The sequence below is a fragment of the Lucilia sericata genome, unplaced genomic scaffold, assembly GCF_015586225.1.
Source record: "Lucilia sericata isolate MDLA Ls3-8-SP2 unplaced genomic scaffold, ASM1558622v1 Contig000524F_arrow, whole genome shotgun sequence".
Taxonomy (NCBI): domain Eukaryota; kingdom Metazoa; phylum Arthropoda; class Insecta; order Diptera; family Calliphoridae; genus Lucilia; species Lucilia sericata.
The window spans coordinates 221,049-246,863 of NW_023994536.1; the positions used below are offsets into that span (position 1 = coordinate 221,049).

General features: G+C 29.8%; 1 protein-coding gene across 1 annotated transcript; it reads right to left on the reverse strand.

Moving 5' to 3' along the window:
* Positions 1-831: 831 nt before the first annotated feature.
* Positions 832-25,463, reverse strand: LOC119605832 (homeobox protein goosecoid). Its single transcript, XM_037959154.1, has 3 exons — positions 24,749-25,463; positions 20,165-20,499; positions 832-1,069 (listed from the first exon to the last, which is right to left on the reverse strand). The coding sequence occupies exons 1-3, from the start codon at positions 25,461-25,463 to the stop codon at positions 839-841; spliced, it is 1,281 nt and encodes a 426-aa protein (XP_037815082.1). The 3' UTR covers positions 832-838.
* Positions 25,464-25,815: the final 352 nt, after the last annotated feature.

Consider the following 25,815-nt stretch of genomic DNA (forward strand, 5'->3'; position numbering starts at 1 on the left):
TGTCGATAAACCATTTCAGTCCCAAACCAACTTCAATCCCATTCGACCATTTCAAACCATTAGTTAGTTTGAAAGGAGGATGTATATACATCAAATCCTAAGAAATACACCTAGTCCTCGGGCCTGTTGTGCGCTCCTTAACCAGTGCCTCAGGTGGGAATCGAACACACCACCTCCGGTCTACCAGACTAGAACACTAACCACTAACCTACCGGAGGCCACCATACGTTTAGATCAATAACTTTTTAAACACTATTTTCTTTTTAATTTGTTATAATTATTTAATTTTTATTTGTTATTTTTTTGTTATTTCTTTTCATTATTTAATTTAAACTTACATTAAAAACTCACACTGACTTTTTTTTGATTTAACAAACATTTAACTTGCAATTATAGAAAAGTAAATATTTTAAACTTTTTTATGAGTAAAAAAGGGCTATAAAGGATTTTATCCATTTTAAAAGGAAAATAATGAAATTCAAAGAAAAAAATATTTATTACAATTGTAAGTTAAATGTTTATTGGGATTTATACTAATATTAAATATAAATTTAAAATTAAGATAAATTAGTTAAATATATAACAAAAATTACAATTTAAATTAAAATATTAGTATTTATATATATATAAAAAACAACAAAAATATTTACAAATACTTATTAGTACAAAAAAAAACTTATGATTAGGCAGAGGAAGTGTTTTTTTTTTTTTTTGAAGATGACTTTAAATGACAGCTGACAGTTTTAATTTTAAATAAATTTACAATTTCATTTGATAGGACTATTTACAATATATTTAACTAATATCTTATTGTGTTTTAAAGAAAAATGATCTTATGCTACTTCCAATCAGATTCATCTCCCTCACTATAGTTGGGATCCGATTTAATTTGCAGTTGTGTAACAAAATCCTCGGGTGTACATTTAAGATTGACTATACCCGTATTATTGTTAACATTACTATTGGGATTTGCACTACCGCCGCATTGTTCCTCTTGCAGTTTACGTAAACGTTCCTGTTCCTCACGTTTCTGTTTACGCCACTTGGCACGACGATTTTTAAACCAAACCTAAAAGTAAAACAGAAATAAAAAGAAAAAATTTATTAGTTAAGGTTTAAAGAAATAAAAAGAAAAAATTGTTTATAAAAATTAGAAAGAAATATTAAGAAAAAAATGTTTGAAGAGATTTGCCAAAAGAAATAGCTTAAGTTTTGTTATGTTGTTTATATTATGGCTTGTAACTTTCACGCTTTGAAATAGACATAATAGGCAACACTGTCCCCTACTAGAGTGTGAAAGTAACAATGCAAATTGCTTGTTAATTAGTTTATAACTAGGTTATGTGGTTTTAAGTGTATTTTTTTTTTTTTTTTTTTGGAAAAAAATCTCTTAAATATTTAAATTTATTTCATATTGAGGGCTGCTTTTTGTTAAAGAACTGCTGTTGTTGTAATAGAGTTTTGCGTAATTTTCTTAAACATTATGAAAGCATTATTATGATTTATTTTTCGTATTGCTAGCATTTGAGCTTGTTATAACAAAAACCTTATAAATATGGCTTCAAAAACACTTTCATCCGTTTTTCAAATTAAAAAATTTCCATAAAACTACTTGTTATAACATATTTATGTTTACTTTCATACTCTTACTACTATTTTTTTTCCTACTTTTTTTTCGATTTCTTTATATAACATGTCATATCCGCGTTTCATGCTAGTATTTTTTTTCCATTTTTAAGGTTATGTTTCATAAGTTTCCTAATGGTGGGGAAGTTAATGTATTTTTTCTTTTGTAGAACATATATAAGGTTTCGCGTTTATATTTTATCTTTTTTTTTTAAATTTACATTTTTTCAATCTCTAAATGGTTGCCTAGACAACCACGATTTCCTTCTTATAAGACAAGCAAGCCCCGTTGTATATGTTATAGCTTGTAGTCTTTTTCAGATTTGCCTGCTTACCAAAGGTTAAACCTAATAACGCCATTTGTTTTTTTTTTCTTCTTCTTTCTTTTATCCTGTATTTACTTAACAATTCTTGTTAAACAAATTGTAAGAAGAATTTTTATTTCTTTATTTTTTTTCTTCGCAACTTTTTCTTTTGTCTTTTTTAGAGGGTGTTGCAAAGTAGCAACAGTTTTTATAGCTAATTAGGCTTTTAATTATAGCTAATTGTAATTAAATTTATTAAAATGTTGTTGTTTGTATTTTTTATATTGTTGGAAAAAAGTTTCTTGGTTACCATCTCCTTGGCATATTGTGGGTTTTTTTTATTTTTCTTTAAAGGAGTATTAATTTACTCCACCCTTTTTATGTGAGTTTTAACTTTTTCTCATTTTTATGTTTGTTTAGTTAAGGGTTCATTTATGGACTTTAATGATTTCATTTGCCCGTTTGTTTTTTCTAGTGGGGTGGAGCTAAAAATTGCTTGTAAAGTTGCCACTATGTTTAATTATTTGTTTTCTTTATAAGCTAAGTTTGGCAACATTGTTTAAAATCAAAGTTTGTGAATGTGTTGCACCTAATCTATAGATCCGATTTCTAAGAAATGGCATATTATTAGACAAGAAGTAATTAAGATTTCTAAAATTTTTTAAATTTATAAAAAAAATAGTGTAAAGCTAACAATACCACCTAAATCAGGGTGTGAAAATAACAATTATAATTTAACAAATATTTCCAAAATTTACTCTCCCTCTTCTGCCATTAGCAGGCTAAAACTCATTCAGAATTTCATATTTACAAATAAATAATAAACTTTAGGTAATTGTTTTTTTCTTGAATCTCTTTTTTTTGTAAATAAATGTTTTCATAAATATTTTCAATTATTATTTTTCCAATATTATTATTATTGTTATTGTTTCAACAAGTTTTTCTCTCTTTTTCAATGTTTATTTGAGTTCAGCACATAAATACAATTGCGATTTGTATAAATGTTGAAATATATAGAATAATTACCACAAAAAAAAAAAACAAATTTGTATATATTTACTAAACATTTAGAGAAATTTGTTTATACAATAAATATACAAATGAACAATATTGCATAAATATCAATTGAAAATTGCACTTTTAAATTGGTAGAAAGAAAAAAAGGCAACAAAACTTTACCAACATAAACACTGAGTGCAAAAATTCCCACAATGTTTTATAATAAACAGAACAAATTTTTCAAAAAAAAAAAAAAAAAAAAAAAAATAATAATAATAAATTGTATAAAGTAGGAGTATTGGGGGTGAGGTTGGTGGTTTTTGTGTTTATTTAGCAAATCGACTAAATTTATTAAAATAACAGTCAAAGGAATCGAGTCAAGTAGTAGTGATTCCTAGTATAAAACTGTTGGCTGTAGAACGAGAAAAAACTCTGTGTGCTATTTTTTCTTCCTTTCTTGGCCATATGGAAATTATTTTGTTAAAGAATTGTTGTATTATGATGAGAGTTATATGATGATGAAGCACTTGATCTCCTTTAACATTTATTATCCTATGATAATATAAGAATATCAAGAAAATTATTTTTAAATTTAAAATAACAAATGTTTAAAAGCTCTATGGTATAGTAAAGGAAGGAAAATGGGAAATGTTTAATGTGGAAGACGAAAAGGGACATTGTTAAGGAAATTTAAAGGAAAAAGTGGCAAGTTGAAGGAAGGAAAATTTGATGTTCAAAGTAACTATCTAGCGAATTTTGTAGTTCCTTTCTATCAAGTGGAATGTGGCAAAGAATTCGTTATTTATGAGAGACTTAACTTGCGGAAGGGTCTGCCGTACCAAAGGTCGTGTGTTCGATTCCCACTAAAGACGCGGAAACGAACGAACGAACGAACAACGAACAACGAAACGAACGAACGAACGAACGAACGAACGAACGAACGAACGAACGAACGAACGAACGAACGAACGAAAGAACGAACAACGAACGAACGAACGAACGAAAGAACGAACGAACGAACGAACGAACGAACGAACGAACGAACGAACGAACGAAAGAACGAACGAAACGAACGAACGAACGAACGAACGAACGAACGAACGAACGAACGAACGAACGAACGAACGAACGAAACGAACGAACACGAACGAACGAACGAACGAACGAACGAACGAACGAACGAACGAACGAAACGAACAACGAACGAACGAACGAACGAACGAACGAACTAACGAACGAACGAACGAACGAACGAACGAACACGAACGAACGAAACGAAAGAACGAACAACGAACGAACTAACGAACGAACGAACGAAAAGAACGAACGAAAGAACGAACGAACGAACGAAAAAACCAACGAACGAACGAACGAACAACGAACTAACGAACAAACGAACGAACTAACGAACGAACGAAGAACGAACTAACAACGAACGAACGAACGAAACGAACGAACTAACGAACGAACGAACGAACTAACTAACTAACTAACTAACGAACTACTAACTAACTAACGAACTAACTAACTAAACTAATAACTAACGAACTAAACTAACTAACTAACTAACTAACGAACTAACTAACTAAAACTAACTAACTAACTAACTAACTAACTAACTAACTAACTAACTAACTAACTAACTAACTAACTAACTAACTAACTAACTAACTAAAGTAACTAACTAATTACTAACTAACAAACTAAGTAACTAGCTTGAAAGGAGTAACAAAAGTCCTTCCAATAGGATCCCACTCTAAAATGCAACTGATACTATCCGATGCCTTTTAATATCTGGGAGGAACATGAGATTGAACTTAAAAGTTGGGGAAATCTCGGGCAATATACATATATTTAACAAAGTTGATTTCATCTGGATCGAAAAGATGGCTGAATTTACCTAAGAATTCAGACCTTGGATTCTATTACAAAGATCCGATGGTCATTGTTAAATCAACTCATATTCATTATAACAAATCCAGACTAATTGTAATAGACTTTGTACTCTTTACTAGTAAATATAAGGTTGGAAGGAAATTTCACTTATTGCTCTTGCGTGGAACCGATACCATTCGAAAGGATGGATATGAGACTGAGCTCATAAGTCAGGACAAATCTCAAACATAACAGGTTATTATATCCCTAAAAACTCTTGAATATAGATGACAACAAGTCTATTAAGTTTGACCGACGGTCACTTCCATAACGTCCCAAATTCTTTACATCAAATCATAATTTTCCTAATTAACCTTTAACAAATTATTTAATGTTAACATACACACAAATCCTACCTATAAATCCTATACTACACAGTTCCATTTAAATAATTAACTATAAAGCTTTTTGGGATAATTAATGCACAAAAGCTGTTAGTATAGCCCAAGGAGTTATTAAACAAACCATCAAAACATTCCAACCAAATTTTCACACAGACACCTGCTGTAAAAATTAACATACAAACAGATAGACATGTTACAGCAACAAGGTATGACATGACCTGACATGCTAGCTAAGTACATATATAACAGAGAATTACAACATCTTTGACAGCATAAAATTAAGCTGCAGGAATACCAAAAAAAACACACCCTCTTCGAGTGTATTTTCAACAAAATCTCAAATAAGAGTAGATTTCTCTAACAAATCAGACAATAGCTGATGAGTGTATAACCATAACAGAAAAAAGGGGGAATATTTGTTTATATATAGTAAAGTTACTCATACTAAAAACTTTTAAATTATATACTAATGTTTTATATACTATTTATATAACAGTATATATATTTTAACATAAATGCAATTTGACAGGAAATGCATGAATTGTCACAATTATTTGTCAACAAAACTGTCAAATAAATGTTGATTAAAGCAGAATTCAAATACGTAACAACTTGTGTTTTATGTTTTTGCCCCTTTTGGATTTATGTTTAGCCTTTGAACTTGTCTGTTCTGTGTTAAGGTTGCCTAGTAGCCAGAGATTTATAATAAATGTCAAAGAATTTTTTTTAAATTTATATTATTAGAGTTTTTTTGGTTATTAAAGATGAAATTTGTTTGTAGTTATTAAAATTTCTTAAAAGATATAATGTAGAGGTGTTAGTTTCGATTTCTGATTAAAATGTTTTGACAGTTTGCAGTAGCAGAGTGAAAAGTACAATTTAGTTTGTTTACATTTACAATAGTGATGCCAATTATTATAAAGTGTGAAAAGAACAATTTGTTTTGTTTACATTCGTGGTAGTGATGCCAATAACTGATAAACAGCTAAATTAGCAACACTGATTCTTCGAATCCTGGCTAAAACATCTGCGATATAATATAAAGTGGTGTCAACCAGAGATACAAGCCGATGCTAAATGAACGGCGGCGGCGGTTGCAACCATTTTTGGTCGGCGACGGCGTCTTATTATAGAAAATACCGACGGCGGCTAAATTGTCGGCTCAATTTAACTTTTTCTTCAGAAATGTTAACACTGTCAACATTATAATCTTGAAAATTTGTTTTATAAAGTTATTTGTGATTCGATTTTTAAAAAACTTTTTGATTTTTAAAAATTTTGTGGAAAGATAGTGTTTTTAACAAATTATCTTCTTATTTTCTCAATTTTCTTTCAATGTATAAGTATTCGAGTGTTTTTTTAACAAATTTTCAATTTAAAACTAATTTACATAATTTGAATTTATTATAAAAGTTAAATTAGTAATCAAATTTTTAAGGCGCTTTCATGACGTGACAGTTTTTGGTTTAAAATAAAATTAAACTAATATTTTAAAAAACGTGAATCACTCCTCCTGAAATTTATAGAAACAAACTGCTAAATATTTTTAAAAAACACGTTCTTCAACAAACACACACCAACTAATTCTTAAATTTTAAAAATATTATTTGATTTGGTTCCTTTTTTCTCTAAAATCTTTAATATTTATTTAATTTTGTAAAAAAAACTAAAAAAATTAAGAAAACAAAATATTCAAAAAGTCAGGGTTTTAATAATCATCTCAAAATACTACTTGACCGTTTTGGGATTAGTTGTATTTGAATTTTAATGCTTGACCGCCACAATACAAATGATAATGATGATGATGATGATGACATTTATAAATTCTCTAAGAGTGAGAGTAACAATCATAATAAAAGAGAGTTTTAGTTTATTAACTAAGAGCTGTTGTGTGGCCAACTATTTTGACATTTCAGCTTCATCATTTAGATAAATATTGTGGATGATGATGACGCTGTTGATGTTTTAATACAATGAGAATTTTAGAATTTTGTAAACAAAACAATAAACAATTATTTATTTAACAAAACCTCTTTTTATATATCAAGCCCTAACAAGTTTTCTCTCTCTCTTTTTTACTACTACGTATGGTTACCTAAAAAAAAGAGACAAAAATATAATATTAACAAACAGTGGCAGCAGCGCACCTATACCCTTTCCTAACTTGTATTGTCTTTTTGTGTTTTTTCTAAATGTGTACTTAACGATTTTTACAGGATGATTGACTCCGCTGTATTTTGTAGCCTCTTATTGTTGTTTTTTATGATTTTTTTGTGTGTTTTGTTTTCTTTTCTGTATTGATCTTGAGTGTAATTTATGTTAATTGTATGAGCTACTGTTTTTTGTTTGAATCCCCCACAACCACTTGTTAGTTAAATAATAAAAATACTATATGTATTTGTGTATATTACTTTTTTGTTGATCACAAAAGATAAATTTACATTTTGTTAAGGTAAAAGAGTCAAGCGATCAAAAAGATTTTCTGTAATTATTACCACTTATGTTTTATTTTCAATATTCTTAAAGTCCCTTTAAGTTAAAGCAACAAATGATTGGAAAAAAAAAGAAAAAGAAACGCTTAAACTTTAAGTGGCCATAATATTGCTATATGCTAAATACTAGAAGCCACATAAATTAGTAATCGTAGCAGTACAATGATTTTACAAAAAAATTTCATAAAAATAAAAAAAAAATAAAAAAATTAACCAAGAGAATCTTAAGGCTTTAATTCTTCTTTAGTAAGAAAAAAACTTTTTTAAATTTTTTTTTTGCATTTATTTTATTATTTTGAAATCAAAACAACAAATTTAATCTTTTAAATAGAAGAAATAAAAAGTAATAAAAAGAAAAAACCAAAGTTTTAATTGATTAAAAGATTGTACAATCAAATTATAAGCGATTAATTCAATGATATCAGAAAGATTAGTTGAAAAAGTGCTGCCAAATAGTAGTAAACAAATAATATAAACAAACTTGAAAATGAGATCTTAACAGATTTAAATCTTGAGAACAATTTTCCAATTTGTAAAAAGTAAGAAAAAGAAAAAATATGTTTGAATTGATTAAAATATTGTGTCACAAAAAAGTAAGATTTTTCCCGATTTGTTAAAAGAAATAAAAAGAAAAAAATAAATTTTATTTGATTGAAATATTGTAAAATCAATTAAACAACGAATTTATCTAAGGATGCCATGTATATTACATTAAAAAAGTGCTACCAAGTAGTAGCAAGTCTATAATATAAACCAACTTGATATTGTAAAGTGAAAGAAGACAAAACAGCAAAATCCAAGAGATCTTTTGCTAATAATTATTTAAAAAAGTGCTGCCAAGTAATTTAAAGGTGTTAAAAAAGAAAAGAAGAAAATATTTGAACTTTTAAAAGAAAGAAGAATAACATTTTCAATTCAATAATGCCTTGTATTAGATATGAAAAAGTGCTGCCAAGTAGTTTATGGAAATAATATAAACAAAGTTGATATATGTATACTGTGAAAGTGAAATACTTATATAAAGCAAAATTAAAGAGTTCTTTTGTTCAAAAAGTGCTGCCAAGTCGTTTGTAAAAAGAAATAAAAAGAAAAAATAACTTTATATTGAATAAAATGTTATCGAATCAAATAGATAACGAAATAATTCAATTATCACAAGTACTTTAAATAAAAGGACTGCCAAGTAGTTGTTCTAAAAGTGCTATCGATCTTAGGAGGAAAAACTGAGCACAGATAGCTAATCTAGGCTTCTTTTGCTAATTACGTGCTCAAAAAGTAGTGCCAAGTCTAAAGTTGAAAGAGGAGAAATCAAAACTGACAAGTTAAATAGATTAAACTTGGTTATTTAAATCTTAAGGCATATTAAAGATTATTTTAAAGAAACCAAGAAATTTCAGAGCAAATTTCACCAAAAAGTATCTAATATTTGCCATACTGCAACTTTTAATCAATTTCCTGTTTGATTTTCAAAGCTCACATCCTTGGAATACCAAACACAGACAATAACATAACATAAAAACCCGCTCCTCCCACCTCATGAACATAGTCAACAAAATGTTCACCAGTTGTAAAACTATGATATGACACAAAGGTTTCTAGGTATTTTAGGCTAAAAATGCAAAACACTATATAGAACAGCAGTAATACCAAGTAAAGCCTACATTATTAGCTCTCTGCCCAAAAAACTAGCAGGTAATTAGCATTGTTGGTGTGTTTGCTTGCCTCTCTACGTTACACTGTCATGGACAAAGTAATCAAATGACATGTGGTGGGATTAACGAAGCGCAAAATTTTGATAATTTTCAACAAAACATGTTTTTTTTGTGTTGTGTTTATTCCTTTCTAATGGGTTCATTATTGTGGACTAAAATATTTTTTTGGCAGAAAAAAAGTATAAAAAAATTCCATTTTACAAACATATACAATAATGACTTATGCATTTATGGTTAGTTTAAAAGGGGGGTGGGGGTCTCTAAAGTGGGTGTGGGTCGTTGGGCAAAATATTATTGTTTGCTTAAATTTTTCATCTTCTCAAAATGGTTCGTGTTGTAGTTTATATACATGGCCAAGGGGTCAGTTATTTTAAGCCATATCCATACATATGTAAGCGGTTAGTTTTTAATCCCGTTTATACTGTAACATAACCCTATGGGTGGGCGTTTTATAGGTAGTATAGTCAAGCATTTTTATAAATTTTGATGATGCTTAAAATTTTTTTCACTCTGTTGTTTTTGGTAGGGATTTATTGTTGTCTTTTTGAGGTTGGTGGGATTGGTATGCGTCTGATGTTGAACTTAAACTGTCCTGGATGTTATGTTGTTGCTGAATATTTTGTCCAGAGTCTAGGTATTTTGCAATCATTGATAAACAAGCTGTATAGGTATGTTTAACGGAAGTTTGCATAGATAAAAGTAATATTTGTTTAAGATTTTCGTTATAACATGAATTTTTGTAAAAAAAATATTAAAGATTCATGAGAAATTTGGTTAAATTTTGTCTAATATGAAAGATTAAAAAAAAAACTTTTAAATAGGTACAAAATTTACCTACCATAATAAAAAAACTTAAACCGTTATTTCCCTTTCATTGTAGCAAGGCTGCCAGCTGCTTTTCTTGTTAATATAGGCAGCACTTTTGCAAATGTAAAGAAAAACATATGGCACTAATATATTCTTCAGTAAAATGGATGTTTTTTGATAAGATCTCTTTCAGAATTAGTAAATTTTTAAAAGAAAATTATAATTATTGTAAAATTATCAAACATTTTTGAAGAATTTCAATAAGAAAAGTAAGAAAAATCCTAAAATATTTCTTTTGAAAACTTACAAAAAAAAATCCCCTATTGGCTTCGCCCACCATTTATAAAACGCCTTCTGTTCTTTAATAACTATATCCTCTTTACCCAAAGATCTTGGTAATAAACAAAAAATCCCGTTAGAACATGCAAATATACATGTGTTTTTGTGTGTATTCGATTTTATAATACTATCAAGGCTTCTGTAACGAACGTTAATTAAAAATCAACTGCTTGTGGCATGTTTGTTTTATGGATTTCATGCCACGGACTTTTTGTTATACAGTAATAACAAGAGGCTGGTTGCAGCATCATGTGTTATTGCTGCCACAGCCAACAAATAATATGCATCAGCGTTTTATAAGCTTTAACCCCTAAAATAAAAGAAAAATTCATAGATTTTCATTTTACTTATTGGTAGCACTATTTACTTTAAAGTATTACACATACATATATATTTTTTCTAATATTTTTTTGATCATTGTCATAATAAAAACGTTTAATATTTGTGTTTATTTAATTTTTCCAAAAATTTTCTATTATTATTTTTTTTTGCCAAAAGTTTATTTAATAAAAAGCACGTGTTAGTTGGTTAAATGTGTTTATTTTAAAAGCCTGCAGTTATAAAACATGAATTTTAAGGTAAAATTTTTCGCTTATTTTTTTTAAAGTTGTGCTAAAAAGTGGTGTCTGCTTTTTAGTGACTAAAATTATAGGATTAGAATGCTAAAACACGTGTCGGACCTTAAAATAATAATAAAAAAAGTTGAAAGCTAAAAAAATTGTTTTTTTTTTTAACGCAAACGCCTGTTTGGGGAGTTTAAATAAACTTACAAAGGATATGTATTAAATGTTTAACAAAATGTATATATTTGTTAATAATTTAAATGATTTTAAAGCCATTTTTATTTCCATAAATTAATATTTTTAATTTAACTCAATTTCTTTTAAGTTTTTTAAAACCAATTTTCCTTAGAAATTAAGTTTTTTTATTAATTTGCTTAAAAAGTGCTGCCAAATTGTTTCATCTTACAAAGTAAACAATTCTTACGTTGAGCAAGTGCGAGAAAACAACAACTAAGCATTTACTTGCTTGGAAAGTGCTGCCAAGTACTTTAAGCCAGTAAGTGAGAGATGAGAAACTAGTTTAGTCTAAGCATTTTTGTAATTGTTACTTAATTTTGTTATAAATTACTTAAAACACCGCTGCCAAATAGTTTAAAAAAACAATGTAAACTAAATTGTCTTTGTACAAATGAGAAAAAAGACAAAAGCAACATTTGATCATGATTTTTAACTTTAAAATGCTTAAAAAGTGCTGCCAATCAGTTTCAAGAGACAATCTAAACAAATTTATTCGTGGAGAGATAGAATTGAACAGTTTTTTGTGTATAACATACTCAAAAAGTGATACCCAGTAGTTTTATGAGTCTACGTAAACAAACTTGACTTTGAGGCAATGAGGGAAGACACAAAAACAAGCATTTCCTAGACGATTACTTGCTTAAAAAGTGCTGCCAAGTAGTTTCAAGAGACCATGAAAACAAATTTGACTTGAAGCTAATGAGAGCAGAGACAAAAGTTAAATGTGGACGTTATTTTGTTAATTATGTGTTAAAAAAAGTGCTGCCAATTAAATCTTTGTTGACTACAATGTAAACAAATTTGCCATTGTGCAAGTGGAAGATGAAACAAAACAAAAGACATTAGACATTTTCTTGACAATTTCTTAGAATTGGAACAAATAGGATCAGAAACAAAAGTTAAATCTGAACTCTGTTTTGCTTATATAGTTTTGTACAAAAAGTGCTACCAAGTACTTTATAAACAATATTGATTTTGAGCGAGAGATTAGGACTAGTTAAAGAAGTGTTGCCAAGTAGTTTGAGAAGATCATGTAAGCGTTATTGACTTTGAGTAAAAGGACATAAGTCAATCCACAGCAGTTTCTCTTTAATAGTTTAAAAGGTGCTACCAAGTAGTGTCACCACAGAAGAGGCAAAATTAACTTTGTGGTTTTTGTTTTATATTGTTACCTTATGTTATATTCTAATAGTTTTTCAACCTAATTTTTGAAACAATACAAACTAAACCTATTAAATTTTTACAACTAATACAAAATTGTCCGAAATTTTTACTATAATAAATTAAAATTTTAATTACTAGCAACAAATATAAGCTAACAAAACATAGTAAACTTTGACCACCACACACTCCCCTCCTCACCACAGAGGTGAATCAATATTTTAATTTTCATTAATAGCTAATAACATTTAGTTAACTGAATTTTCTGCATGTATGTATATGTTTTTTTTGCCATTTTGATTTTATTTTAAAAATATCAAATCAAGCGTTAAATGATATTAAAATTAAAATTTATATATACATGCATACAACAAACATAAGTTTTTTGCCTTGTTTTTATATGTTTTGTGTATTGTTACATAATTAAGCATATGTAAAAATATTTATACAATTAAGACCCAAAATCCGCGCCATATTGAAATTTAGTAAAGATACATATATATGTATAAACATATACTATGTATTATATTTTAATACATAAGTTTAAATATGTTTATGTGTTTTAGTAATAAGTAAATTTTTTCATCAATGTTGTTTTTTTTTGCTTTGTTTTTATATTATTAGTTAAATCAATATAATTATTAAAGTTAAATCTGTTTTTATTATAAAAATTATGAGAGATTTTATAAACAAACATATTATACTAACAAATTACTTAAATAAAATAAGTTCAAAAGCTTTTAAATACTGAAAAATTGGCATTACTTTTTTGTGTTAGCTCAGTGTGAAGCTAACATTTAAGTAAGCAACAAATTTAACACCCCTTTTTCTTTTGCAGTTTGTAAACAAACTGCAAACTGTTTTTTTCTTAATATGATAACAAACAAATTAAAGTGACAAATGTTTTGAAGTGATAATTTATTTAAAACCTTTTAAAAACACCCACCCTTTTGGCAATATTACCTATAAAGTAGCTGTTGTTTTATGGTATGGTTGTTAAGTTACTTAAGCTTAAAGCCAAATACTTAAAGCCTTAAACATATGTTGCGTTTGACAATATTGGACATTTACTTTGGTAATTAGGCTTATTAACTAACGCTAACATTTGAAAAACGGAGTGAGTTTTCCTTTTGCCATAACAATAATAATACATAATAATAATGTTACTGAGCCTCAAGCACCCTGAGGCAGGTTAATATGTGTGGACAATAGTGTTAAGATTTTGTATTATGTATAATATTAGGAATGTTGTAGGTATTGTAATACATTATAATGTTAATAGTTACAAAATAATACTAAGAGGTAGTGTTAGATTTTGCCTAAGGTTTTGAGGCTATTATGTTGAGTGGTCTGGGGGTTGGAGACGGAGGAATTTTGGGAATTAAGTTAAATGTTTTAAGGACAATTTATTTAAATAAATTGAAGGTGTATGGGGATTTAAAACAACAGTTTAATATAATTTTAAATTAAACGTTGAATTGAAGATATTGTTTATAAAAGTGCTGCCAAGTAGTTTTGGCGAACAATGTAAACAATCCAAGTACTGTGCTGTAATTTAAGGAGAAAATGTAAACAAACCTCACTTTGAGCAAGTGAGAGAAGAGATAATCACCAAATCTAAACATTTTTGTGTTAATTACTTGTTAGTAAGGTGCTGCCAAGTAGTTTAACTAAATAACTCTAACTTTGACTAAGTTGGAGAAGAATTCAATTAAAATCAAAGCTAATATACTGTTATTTAGCGGCGTTAAGTTGAAAACACAAAAAACTAAGGGTTTTACTAACGGTATTACTTATAAAGTGTTAAAAAGTGCTGCCAAGTGGTTTAAAGAGACAATGTAAACAAGTGAGTGAAGAGACAGCTAAAAAAGGTGAACTTGCTTGTGTTAATTACTTCCTAGAAAGGAGAATTCAGTTCCAATTATGAATTTTGGAGGAACTACTACGTTATTTATCGGTGTTAAGTTGAAAAAAGAAATAACTAACTATAAATAGAAGACATTACTTATAAAGTGCTGCCAAGTAGTTTAAGGAGACAATGTAAACAATCTTAAATTGGAGTAAGTGAAAGAAGAAACAACAACAACTAAATTTAAGCTTTCTTTTACTTATTGCTTGCTCTAAAAGGTGCTGCCATGTATTATAAACATTTAAAGTTCGACTTAGAGAAGTGATAAATCTAAATCTAAGTTTTCTTTTGCTTATTACTAGTTCCTCAAGTGCTACCAAGTAGTTTAATTATATAAACTAAACAATTTTACATTTCAACAAGAAGATAAAACAAACAGTTTTTGGCTTAAAACTTGTCAAAAAAGTACTACCAAGTTATAGGACGAAAAATGTAGATAATTTTCAACTTTGGCAAAGTGCGAGACGAAACAATAACAAAAATTAACCAAGTTGTTATTAGTTGCGTTCTTCAAAAAGTGGAGCCAAGTTTTTTAGTGAAAAAATCAGTGCCAGAGAAAAGATAAAACAACATCTAAGCATTTTTCACATAATGTAAACAGTTTTTCGCTTAAAATAACTTGATTAAAAAGTGCTGTCAAGTAGTTTAAGCAAACAATCTAAACAAATCTCACTTTAAAAAAGTAAGAGAAAAGAAAACAAAACCAAAACTATTTGTTGAATATTATTTATCAAAAAGGTGCTACCAAGTTATAGGACAACTTTGACAAAGTGAGAGACGAAACAATAACAAAAACTAAGTAAGCTGTTATTAATTACGTTCTTCAAAAAGTGCGGCCAAGTTTTTTTGCGAAAAAAAGAGTGCCAGAGAAAAGATAAAACAACATCTAAGCATTTTTGACTAAATTAAATCTGTTTTTTTTCCATTACTAGATAAAATTGTTAAATAAAAAGATGCTCTTAGTAATAATAATCATAATTTTCTATTTTCTTTTCATATAAATTGCCCTTTTTTGCGTAAATGCCACCCTAAATTCTTATTACCACTTTAAAAGTGGTTTTATTTTTATTCACAAATTGTTTATTTAACAACTAACTAGACTGAAACTCTGAAATAACAGGGGATAAAGAATACACCATATTAACAAGTGTTCATGTTGATGATGGTTTTCTAAAATTAGAGGGTTGTTTTAAACAAAATTTTATAACGAACATATTGCAGCCAGACCAGAACAGGTCAGGCCCTTAAGGCTTAAAAGTGTTGGTTATAAAAATATTAAATCTGCTGATTCCACTTGATTGCCATTTAATTTTGATTTAATTTACACAAAATAAACAATAAATCAAAACAATAAAAATAAACATATAGAGAAAAATTAATATAGAAAATTCTATATAAAAATAATATTTATTTTAAAGTAAAGAAAATCTTAACAGACCACCTAGAAAATTCTACTTTTAATTCTTTTCGCAATTATGTTTTTAGAAATCTTTTTGTCGGCTTTTTAAAACATTTATTTTGTTGTAATGTGTTAATAGTTTTCCAAAATAAATCCTTTTAAAAGCAAGAAAAAATTGTGTCATTTCGTTTAAGGATCAAGAAAAAAGGGTATTTTTTCTATTACAATGATAGAGCAGTTTTTAGGGTAAAAGTATTATTATTATTATGCTGTTGTAATAATAACCTTTTTTTAGTACTGTTTGTTTACTTTTAAGGCGGTATTTAATAGCAAATTGTGTTCTTTTTTTTGTAATATTAGAGTGCTATTTAATAGACAAATTTGGCCTGTTGGTTAAGTACTTATTTTAGGGCTAAAGCAACTGTTTAGGAGTTAATTGTTTACGCCCATGTTTGTGGAAATGATGCCATTATTGTTTGATTTTTAATAGCAATTTCCTCCTCAGAATGAAATTATAGTCCCACATGTAATTTAATTTATGGTCAGGTCTAATCTATAGTCTCGACTATAGTCTAGTCTATAGTCTAGTATATAGTCTAGTCTATAGTCTAGTCTATAGTCTAGTCTATAGTCTAGTCTATAGTCTAGTCTATAGTCTAGTCTATAGTCTAGTCTATAGTCTAGTCTATAGTCTAGTCTATAGTCTCGACTATAGTCTAGTCTATAGTCTAGTCTATAGTCTAGTCTATAGTCTAGTCTATAGTCTAGTCTATAGTCTAGTCTATAGTCTAGTCTATAGTCTAGTCTATAGTCTCGACTATAGTCTAGTCTATAGTCTAGTCTATAGTCTAGTCTATAGTGGAGTCTATAGTCTAGTCTATAGTCTAGTCTATAGACTAGTCTATAATCTAGTCTATAGTCTAGTCTATAGTGGAGTCTATAGTCTAGTCTATAGTCTAGTCTATAGTCTAGTCTATAATCTAGTCTATAGTCGAGTCTATAGTCTAGTCTATAGTCTAGTCTATAGTCTAGTCTATAGTCTAGTCTATAATCTAGTCTATAGTCGAGTCTATAGTCTAGTCTATAGTCTAGTCTATAGTCTAGTCTATAGTCTAGTCTATAGTCTAGTCTATAGTCTAGTCTATAGTCTAGTCTATAGTCTAGTCTATAGTCTAGTCTATAGTCTAGTCTATAGTCTAGTCTATAGTATAGTCTATAGTCGAGTCTATAGTCTAGTCTATAGTCTAGTCTATAGTCTAGTCTATAGTCTAGTCTATAGTCTAGTCTATAGTCTAGTCTATAGTCTAGTCTATAGTCTAGTCTATAGTCTAGTCTATAGTCTAGTCTATAGTCTAGTCTAGTTAAGTCTAGTCTATAGTCTAGTCTATAGTCTAGTCTATAGTCTAGTCTATAGTCCTAGTCTATAGTCTAGTCTATAGTCTAGTCTATAGTCTAGTCTATAGTCTAGTCTATAGTCTAGTCTATAGTCTAGTCTATAGTCTAGTCTATAGTCTAGTCTATAGTCTAGTCTATAGTCTAGTCTATAGTCTAGTCTATAGTCTAGTCTATAGTCTAGTCTATAGTCTAGTCTATAGTCTAGTCTATAGTCTAGTCTATAGTCTAGTCTATAGTCTAGTCTATAGTCTAGTCTATAGTCTAGTCTATAGTCTAGTCTATAGTCTAGTTTATAGTCTAGTCTATAGTCTAGTCTATAGTCTAGTCTATAGTCTAGTCTATAGTCTAGTCTATAGTCTAGTCTATAGTCTATAGTCTGTAGGTCTAGTCTATAGTCTAGTCTATAGTCCTAGCCTATAGTCCTAGTCTATAGTCTAGTCTATAGTCTAGTCTATAGTCTAGTCTTAGTCTAGTCTAGTCTATAGTCTAGTCTATAGTCTAGTCTATAGTCTAGTCTATAGTCTAGTCTATAGTCTAGTCTATAGTCTAGTCTATAGTCTAGTCTATAGTCTAGTCTATAGTCTAGTCTATAGTCTAGTCTATAGTCTAGTCTATAGTCTAGTCTATAGTCTAGTCTATAGTCTAGTCTATAGTCTAGTCTATAGTCTAGTCTATAGTCTAGTCTATAGTCTAGTCTATAGTCTAGTCTATAGTCTAGTCTAGTCTATAGTCTAGTCTAGTCTATAGTCTAGTCTATAGTCTAGTCTATAGTCTAGTCTATAGTCTAGTCTATAGTCTAGTCTAGTCTATAGTCTAGTCTATAGTCTAGTCTATAGTCTGGTCTATAGTCTAGTCTATAGTCTAGTCTATAGTCTAGTCTATAGTCTAGTCTATAGTCTAGTCTATAGTCTAGTCTATAGTCTAGTCTATAGTCTAGTCTATAGTCTAGTCTATAGTCTAGTCTATAGTCTAGTCTATAGTCTAGTCTATAGTCTAGTCTATAGTCTAGTCTATAGTCTAGTCTATAGTCTAGTCTAGTCTAGTCTAGTCTAGTCTATAGACTAGACTATAGACTATAGTCTATAGACTATAGTCTATAGACTAGACTATAGTCTAGTCTATAGTCTAGTCTATAGTCTAGTCTATAGTCTAGTCTATAGTCTAGTCTATAGTCTAGTCTATAGTCTAGTCTATAGTCTAGTCTATAGTCTAGTCTATAGTCTAGTCTATAGTCTAGTCCATAGTCTAGTCTATAGTCTAGTCTATAGTCTAGTCTATAGTCTAGTCTATAGTCTAGTCTATAGTCTAGTCTATAGTCTAGTCTATAGTCTAGTCTATAGTCTAGTCTATAGTCTAGTCTATAGTCTAGTCTATAGTCTAGTCTATAGTCTAGTCTATAGTCTAGTCTATAGTCTAGTCTATAGTCTAGTCTATAGTCTAGTCTATAGTCTAGTCTATAGTCTAGTCTATAGTCTAGTCTATAGTCTAGTCTAGTCTAGTCTAGTCTAGTCTAGTCTAGTCTTAGTCTAGTCTATAGTCTGGTCTATTTCCTAGTCTATGGTTCATTCTATAGTCTAGTCTGTAGTCTAGTCCTTTTTCTAGTCTATAGTCCATTCTAAAGTCTAGTCTGTAGTCTAGTCCTTGTTCTAATTTATAGTCTAGTCTATAGTTCGTATTTTTGTTGTTATCTATTGTATGATGTAGTGTGGTGAAATTGCCAACAGTGCAGCCAATATGATCTGAAAAAGCTCTAATTTATACCCTTTAACACCCGCAATTACTTATTATTTACTAATTTACTTAAACAGAATTAAACGTGAGATTTTGATCAAAAATACAACCATACAAAATTCTTACGCTCTATGGAAATTCTATAGAAAATTTAATTTCATTGCTGGTTGGGAATTTAATTAACCAATAAATGTTAACAAATTATCTTTGACAAATCAAATGTCTTTTAATAAAATTGTTTGTTTAGAGTATTTACTTGTTTAAACAAAGCTAGCAAGGTATTAATGACAAATACTTATGAAGCTAAAAGAAAAAGTTTTAAAACTCATTTTTTGAAACGAAAAACAAGAAATGCTTTTAAGTTAAAAGCGGTATTAATACCCTACTTTGCATGTTTGTCCATGAACCAAAAACTAAATCCTTGAGGAAAAAAAGTCCTTTTTTTTTGGGTAACACTTGAAATATTTTCCTTTTTAATACACTTAAGGGGTGGCAAAGCGTTAGGTAGTGAAATGATGATTCGGAAAGCAGACATGAAAAACATTAAGCCACCCTTAAGGGCAAGATTCCCAGGCAACTGGGGCGTAAATATAAAAGTAATATGTAAAAGTAAAGCATCATCACAACAACCGCAACGGCAGCAGCAGCAGCAGGAATTGTGTGTGAGATATACAAACTCTTTGGGTAAACATTACTAGCAAACGACTTTGTTTACATTTTCAATAGAATTGTGTAGAAATGAAATGATATATATATATATATATATATATATATATCATTAAGCAAAACAAGATAATATTGTTTTCTTTTTTTAACGAAAACAAAACAATCTAAATAATGATGATAATAATAATGAAATAAACTTAGAAGCCTTTTAAATCCTGCACAAGCGTTACTTTTTTTTACTACGCTCTATATAGATTTGGCAACCAACAACAACAGCAGCAACAACTAAACAAATAAAGTATTGTTCTCACATGACTGCACTCAATTGGTTTCGCGCTTTTAACAATACACAAAAAACCTCTACACGATTTTAACAAACATTTACACAATGTTATATGAGTAACAAGGAAACGGAAATGAAATCATCTAACTAATGACCGCATAATTAAAATATTATAATTACAACTAACACACAAGCATAAAGACAAGAAAGAAAAAGAAACACTTTAGCATTTTTTCCCTAAAATAATAATGCAACACTTACCTCTACTCTTTCTTCCTTTAAATCCACTTTTAAAGCTAATTGCTCACGCAACACTACATCAGGATAGTGTGTCTTTTCGAAAGTCGCCTCCAATTGTTCCAATTGTTCTTCGGTGAAAATTGTACGATGACGACGCTTTCTTTTTGGTGGTGGTCCATGACCCAAATGTCCTGCCATATGATGACCATGATGGCCATGATGTAAATGATGAGCATGTGCATGATTATGATTGAGGCTGGAACTGTGACCACTAACATGTGCTTGCATTTGTGCGGCTGCTACGTGGGCAACAGCGGCGGCATGCATATAGTTGGGATAGAAATTGGGATAAGCAACTGTAAGGAAGAGAAAAAACAATTGTATGTTTTTGTTAAAGTAATATGTAAATCATATTGTGTGGAGAAGTCAAGTTTATGGCATAAATGATAAAAAGTTGTTTTTTTTTTATTATTTTTCGCTGAATTTTAATAATATTCATAGGAGTAACTTGATATTTTACATACATTTGTTTGTTTTGTAAAATTCTCCTGAATATTAAAGGAAAAAAAATCGTAAAAATGTAAAATTTTTTATTTTTAAAGGTTGTTTTTGTTGTTAACATTAGAAAAGTTAATCCTTTAAAAGATCAGTAAAGAGTAAACCAATTCTGTATAATAAAATCCCAAATAAAATGGTGAAAATATATGTTAAAAGTAAAATGTAACCGATTTTAATAAAATCCTTTATGGTTGAACTGCGTTATGCTGTTAATTCATTGTGAATGCTTTAAATGCTGCCATATGTTTTAGAATCCTAAAAAGTGATGTGAAGTATACCGAAAATCTATAAAATGTAGTTTAAAAGCCAAATCAGAATCACATCAAATTCGTTACCAGCGTTATGCTATTAATTCATAGTGAATGCTTAAAGTGCTGCCACATTGATAAGAAATGTAAATAGTGTTGTCAAGTGTAAACAACAAGAGCTAATCCTGTAATACAACTAAATAAATTAGAAGAACGGATTCAGACGAATGTCGTGGTAAAATGTTGTCGCAATTTTTCTGTCATTACCAGGCTTTTATTACCAATCCCTTGGGATCACGGATTGTAAAATTCTAAGGAACAACGACCTAGAAACTATGTTTCTATACAGCGGATGCTAATACCTTCATAGAACAGTTTCCATGATAAGGAGCGCATAACAGACACGATAGCAACCTAGATGTATACATCCACCTCTCATCATTATCTAATAATCACTAAGAAAAGTATGTAGCAGAATCACAAAGAAAACCATTAAAAGTCAACTTCGTTATGCTGTTAATTCATTGTGAATGCCTAAAGTGCTGCCAAATTGATCAGCAAACTAAAACAGTGATGCCTAGTATACTTTTAAATGATATTTCTAAAGCATTATGATCTTTATTTTGAATGAAGATGCCTATAGATTGTAGTAGAGAGAGATAGAGAGTATAATACAAGTTGGAGTGTCCGTCTCTCTAAACATTTAAAGTTTGTTATTTAAACTACAAATCACGGTTTTGTAGAAAACTAAATGGAACACGAAAAAGTCTGGTAAAAATATTTGTTACAAGATCTTTTAAGTCAACATCTAAATAATTATAAAAATTAAATCTTCGACTAGAAAATTAATCCCCTTTTTAAATCTTAAAATCCTTTAAAATTATAAAATGTTTTCGTTCTTTGTCTCCCTATATAAGAAAGAAAAAAAGCTTTTAAAGTTAAACGTTTCATATTCTAAAGATTAGAAAAACAAATCATAAACATTCCATTACATTTACATTTCTTATTTTATTAATATAAATAAAATACTTAAATATAATCACAACAACATTTTAAATCAGGCTTATAACTGGAAATTGAAGGAATATGTACCTCACATTTTTTATCATATTTTTAACATAAAAAACGGCTTATTATATTGTTGCCACTCACACACAATTCTTCACTCAAGCGTTTTATGCCGCAATAAGCAATAAACCGGAAAAGATGATTTGATTTTTATTCCTTTATTTCATTTTTCACTCCAGGCGAGAAGATTTTTTTCTATGCAAACGTTTTTTTTTTTTTTTCTTTTTTGTTCAGATAGATATTTTTTTATAAAACTTACACAGTTTTACGTTTGACTATGGTCCTTCGTACTCAGGTGTGTGTTAAACAAGAGTGTTGAAAGTGTATTTGTTGTGGTATTGTGATGGTGGTGGAATTGGCGATTATATTCAAAATTTAAAAGCATAATTTCTTTTAATGCATATTAAGTCAGCCATGAAAGCGGGAATATATACATTTTGAAAGGTTAATGGAATGGGGAGGAGGGGTGATGAAAGTTATAATATAAGTTTAAGAGAAATTATTAATGCAATGCAGATTTTTATATTGTAGATTATTTGTATTTTTGGGAATTAGCTTTAGATATTATGGGTTTTAAGGGGAGGGGGATTATAATGTCGATATTGTGTTTATAGCAGAGGAGTAATGAAAATAATGTGTCCGCTACAACTTACGGAAGAGTTAAATGTCAATAAAACTGTCTTACTACGCTAACTATTTGACATTTATGATAATTATACTCTGGCAAATCATTATTAATCTTTAATTAATTTGACGCTTCATTTACCACTTTTAAGAAATCAACATTTGGCGATAACTTAATTGCGAGAAATGGACCTGTCAATTATCCTCCAAGATTTTACACCCCTCGATTATTTTTAATGGGGTCACGTTGAAACCTTGGAGTCGAAGTGGAGTTGACTATAGACTAGACTATAAACTAGACTATAGACTATAGACTAGACTATACACTAGACTATAGACTAGACTATAGAGTAGACTATAGACTAGACTATAGACTAGAAAATGGACTAGACTATAGACTAGCCTAGACTATAGACTAGACTAGACTATAGACTAGAATATAGACTAGACTATAGACTAGACTAGACTATAGACTAGACTAGACTAGACTAGACTAGACTAGACTAGACTAGACTAGACTAGACTAGACTAGACTAGACTATAGACTAGACTAGACTAGACTATAGACTAGACTATAGACTAGACTATAGACTAGACTATAGACTAGACTATAGACTAGACTATAGACTAGACTATAGACTAGACTATAGACTAGACTATATACTAGACTATAGACTAGACTATAGACTAGACTATAGACTAGACTATAGACTAGACTATAGACTAGACTATAGACTAGACTATAGACTAGACTATAGACTAGACTATAGACTAGACTATAGACTAGACTATAGACTAGACTATAGACTAGACTATAGACTAGACTATAGACTAGACTATAGACTAGACTATAGACTAGACTATAGACTAGACTATAGACTAGACTATAGATTAGACTATAGACTAGACTATAGACTAGACTATAGTCTAGACTATAGACTAGACTATAGACTAGACTATAGACTAGACTATAGACTAGACTATAGACTAAACTATAGACTAGACTATAGACTAGACTATAGACTAGACTATAGACTAGACTATAGACTAGACTATAGACTAGACTATAGACTAGACTATAGACTAGACTATAGACTAGACTATAGACTAGACTATAGACTAGACTATAGACTAGACTATAGACTAGACTATAGACTAGACTATAGACTAGACTATAGACTAGACTATAGACTAGACTATAGACTAGACTATAGACTAGACTATAGACTAGACTATAGACTAGACTATAGACTAGACTATAGACTAGACTATAGACTAGACTATAGACTAGACTATAGACTAGACTATAGACTAGACTATAGACTAGACTATAGACTAGACTATAGACTAGACTATAGACTAGACTATAGACTAGACTATAGACTAGACTATAGACTAGACTATAGACTAGACTATAGACTAGACTATAGACTAGACTATAGACTAGACTATAGACTAGACTATAGACTAGACTATAGACTAGACTATAGACTAGACTATAGACTAGACTATAGACTAGACTATAGACTAGACTATAGACTAGACTATAGACTAGACTATAGACTAGACTATAGACTATAGACTAGACTATAGACTAGACTATAGACTAGACTATAGACTAAACTATAGACTAAATTATAGACTAGACTTGTCTATAGATCAGACTACGGTAGACCAGAGCCTACTATAGACTAGACTTTAGACCAGATTACACAATAGACTACACTTTTGACCAGACTAGATTATATATACTAGAGTATCCATATTGCCCGATACACAAAGTCTTCATAACTTAACCTTTCAAAGTTAATCCTTTCTCGGTAATCAGCGTTTATTATATGTAGGTTTAAGGCAAAATTGTTAGTTAAACAAGGTTAAACTAAGATTTTCTACCAATCTAAACACAAACCAAAGCCCTTTCTTTCAGATTTCATCAGTTTTCCTAATGTTTACTTTTTTCTTTTTCTTCAATTTTTCCTAAAACTAAACTTTTAATCTTCTTAAACAAGGAGTCGTAAGTTTAACTAAACTTTCTAACTTAACCTTCTGCCACCAGCAATGGCAGCAAAAAAATATCATATTACCCTTTTTTTTTTAAAAAACTTACCTAAAAAATCCGAAGGTGAGGCAGCGAAACCAGAAGCAGCAGCAGCAGCTAAATGACCCAAATGTAAACCAGGATGCTGCAACATGGCTGGTACACGTTGCGGCCGTAAGGGACTAGAGGCAGCCGAGCTAGAATTTGAACTGGGTGATGTGGGGGAATCGGAACGTTTTGAATTGATGATATTGTTATTGTTAATGCTATTATTGTTATTGTGATTAGCGGAACGGGAACCCAAAATGCTGTCGATGCTAAAGATAGAGGCAGCTGCGGCGGCTGTGGCAGTAGCCGAACCGACGGCTGTTTCTCTTAAAGTAATGCGATCATCGTCGATTATAGTGGCACCCGATTGTGAGCCATCATCCGAGGAGGGGGTTTGAGATTGGGTATGTTGCTGCTGCTGTTGTTGTTGCTGCTGGAATACCGATTGTAAACGTTGTCCCAAATAGCCACATTGTTGAGAATTTAAAAGCATGGCGGTGGTTAGATAAGCAGCATTTGGTGTTGCGGGACTGTGAGGACTTTGACGGGGCGTAGTATTATTTTGATTGCTCATAGAGTTGTGTAAATGTTGCTGATGTAATTGCTGCAATTGTTGCTGTTGTTGGAGGTGTTGTTGTTGTTGCTGCTGCAGATTATGATGATGATGATCACTTAAAGGACTGGAGGGACAACGTTTTATGGTTAATCCACTAGGAGGTGAGGTTGTTTCCACCATTTTGTTTGTATTAATATTAAGTTTAGAGGGATTAAGGGAATTTATGTCCAAAGGTGGTGTGGGAGGCGGTGAGCTTTCCGGGCTACGTATAACGGTAATTTTAAATTTAGCCGTATTAGCTACTAGTTTAGGCTCCAAGTTACCAACAAGTTGGTCTGGAGCAGGCCACAGTGAGGACAGAATTTTGTTAATTTTTTTTTTATTAATATTCAAATTTAATGTTTTAAAATTTTAACACTTTTTCACACACACTTTTTTAATCGGCTTTTAAAATTTTATTAATATTTATTTTCTTATTTTTTCTCTCAATTAAGTTTTAATTTGCTTTCCTTATTTTATTAAATAATTTTAT

What these genes read in the sequence shown, in the direction of transcription:
- LOC119605832 (XM_037959154.1), bottom strand. Translation starts at nt 25,463, where the DNA reads ATGGTGGAAACAACCTCACCTCCTAGTGGATTAACCATAAAACGTTGT. An exon ending in CTCACCTTCGGATTTTTTAG is followed by an intron (nt 20,500 to 24,748) that starts GTAAGTTTTTTA and finishes TCTTCCTTACAG; the next exon opens with TTGCTTATCCCAATTTCTAT. An exon ending in TAAAGGAAGAAAGAGTAGAG is followed by an intron (nt 1,070 to 20,164) that starts GTAAGTGTTGCA and finishes TTTTACTTTTAG; the next exon opens with GTTTGGTTTAAAAATCGTCG.